This window comes from Pseudophryne corroboree, chromosome 2 (genome assembly GCF_028390025.1).
Source record: "Pseudophryne corroboree isolate aPseCor3 chromosome 2, aPseCor3.hap2, whole genome shotgun sequence".
Lineage (NCBI taxonomy): Eukaryota > Metazoa > Chordata > Amphibia > Anura > Myobatrachidae > Pseudophryne > Pseudophryne corroboree.
Genome location: NC_086445.1, coordinates 22,805,487 through 22,808,238, shown reverse-complemented (window position 1 = coordinate 22,808,238; position 2,752 = coordinate 22,805,487). Strand labels below are relative to the sequence as shown.

The 2,752-nt window shown below is 48.4% G+C and overlaps 1 protein-coding gene across 1 annotated transcript; it reads right to left on the bottom strand.

The window, feature by feature from the left end:
* Positions 1-467: 467 nt before the first annotated feature.
* Positions 468-1,455, bottom strand: LOC134989225 (olfactory receptor 2AP1-like). Its single transcript, XM_063950595.1, has one exon. The coding sequence runs from the start codon at positions 1,443-1,445 to the stop codon at positions 468-470; it is 978 nt and encodes a 325-aa protein (XP_063806665.1). The 5' UTR covers positions 1,446-1,455.
* Between the last annotated feature and the right edge of the window lie 1,297 nt (positions 1,456-2,752).

Below are 2,752 nucleotides of genomic sequence, written 5' to 3'. Positions count from 1 at the left end.
TGCAAACTCCACACAGACCGTGCTTGGCTATTAGTTGAACTCATAGCCCCCTTGCGACTCACGCTGAGTGTGCATGTGCAGTGAAGGCCCATTTGAGCTTTCAGGAGGAAATGTTTAAAACCCTCTAAATAACAGTATCTGCCCATACCAACTAATCAGATACGAGTTATCATTTTATAGAATGTATTAGACAATTGCTAACTAGAAAAGATTGGTTGCTATGGGCAACTGCTTCACTTGTCCTCTTCGGAAGACTTGACACATCTCCCATTATGGAAAACCCAACTGGACGTGCTGTAGCTCCCTAACATGTATCAACAGCAGAGTAGGGTCTTCACCAGATTCATGGGGTCTCCTGTCAGGTGCCACAGCCGCCACAGCACCCACTCCATGGCAGAAGTTCCCCCCACTGATGCCCTCTCTTACAAAGGGTGTAATATAAAAATAAATAGGTTTTGCAGGTTATTTTAGTGTGTAATTGTACGGACAGTCGGTAAGCGCAGTGTTTTCATCAGTATCCTCCTTTTGATGAGGTTCTTAAGAGTTCTCCTGATCTCCACGGTCCGCAGGCAGTAAATGATGGGGTTAGCCATGTGCGGGACAAACGTGTAGAAACAGAGAATAAGCACATTCAAGTCAACGTTGAGGATTAGATTGACCTGGTTGGCCACGTAGACAAATATCCGTGGTACAAAATATAAACCGATCACACCCAGGTGAGTAGTACAGGTGTAAAACGCTCTCCTCCGGCTTTCAGCGTGGGTCTGCGTGATGACCACCTTGATGATGACCCCGTAGGAGAATAGGATGAAAGTCAGCGGCAGCAGAAGGACAAACATTGCGATCCCGAAGATCATGCGCCTGAGAGATGTGACGTCGGTGCACGCCATGGACAAGACGGCCGTGTTGGTGCAGAAACAGCTCTTGATTCCATTCTGCCCACACAAAGGTACGTTGGAGTCCAGAAGAGCGATGATTAAGCCAATAATAGCTGTGAAGAACCAGAAGAAACAGCAAAGCATCATGATACGCCTGTTGGTTATTATGGAGGTATATCTCAGCGGCTTGCAAATGGCAACGTACCGGTCAATAGCCATCAGTAGGAGGATATAGGAGTCAAAGGCGCCCAGGAAATGAGCACAGAACAATTGGAAGATGCATCCAGCAAATGAGATACCACCATCATCAAACCAATACTTGGCAATGATTTTTGGCAATGTTACCGTGTCGAACAGGAGGTCTGAAATGGCGAGGTTCACGATAACCAGGTACATGGGCTGGTACAGGTGGTGATTGCAAGTTATCAAAGCTATCACTGTGCCGTTGGCGAAAAGCGATATGATGTAGACCAGAAACAGCGCTATGGACACCGGGGTGTGGAACTTCTCTGCAATTCCTGGGAATCCAAGTAGAATGAAGTCAGAGATATCGGTCTGATTAGCCATGGGCTGGTGGGAGTCCGATGGGAAGAGTAATCCTGAAATGTAAAAAAAAATGTGTATAAAATATGATGATTGAGAGCAAAAGCAAACTTACAAATTAACAACACTTATTTTAATTTTTAGTGACAGGATGGTTCATTATTTATTTGCAGATGACCTGGGAGGTGTGCGAGGGGTAGATTTGTACAATGGGATACTGTATATGATAACTATGGGTTTGCATTGTGGACACTGCTAATCTGCGATTTCCATTCTGGGGCTGATTCCGAGTCAGACGGATCTCTGTGCATGGACGCAAATGACGAGTTTTGCATAGAACGCAGACACCGATTCTAATTTACACATTTTTGTGTTTCTCCGTCCCATTCCAGATAATATGGAACTTGGCTGGAATTGCAGTGTTTGCCGTGTTTTCAGAGCAGGACCTGAGCAGTGAAAATTGCATGGAGCTGCCCTGACTTATTGGCGTGTCATGGGAGTGTCAGGGGCGTGTATCTAAAGCTCCGCGCTCAGAGGTTATAGTGAGCCGAAACAGGGCGGAACTGTGTTCCGCCAGTTCCATTTGGAGACGGAATGCAGTTCTGCCTCCTCTGGTTCACCTAACCTAGGGAAATGCCGGGCGCACGCTGTGACTGTGTTACCAGCGGGCGCCGGCTCTTTCCCCCTCAGCGGCAGCCAGAAGCCGGAGCGCTTCTGGCTCAGACAGTGTACGGCGCTATGGGAGAGACGTCATGACATCTCTCCCATAGCTGCGAGGGCGCGGGTGCAAGACGGAGGCTGCGGTACGGAAGCAGGAGTGGGACTGGTGAGTATTGTTTTTTGTTTGTGTGTGTAAGCAGCGCTACTAGAGGGGGGGACTGGGGGCATATATACTGGGAGGCAAACAAACTGGAGTCATAACTACTGGGGGCAAACCAAATGAGGGCATAACTACTGGGGGCATAACTCTGGGGGCAAACCAACTGGGGGCATAACTACAGGGGGCATAACTATGGGGGCATATCTACTTGGGGGCAAGCAGACTGGGTTCATAACTACTGGGGGCAAAGCAACTGGAGGCATAACTACTGGGGGCACAACAACAACTGGGGGCAAACCAACTGGGGGCATATCTACTGGGGGCATAACTACGGGGGCATTGGGGGCATATCTACTGGGGGCAAACCAACTGGGGGCATATCTACAGGTGGCATATTTACTGGGGATATAACTACAGGGGGCATAAATATGGGAGCATTACTACTGGGGGCAATACTAATGAAAGCATTGCATAGGGGGCACTTAATAAGGGGCATCACTCCTGGGGACAT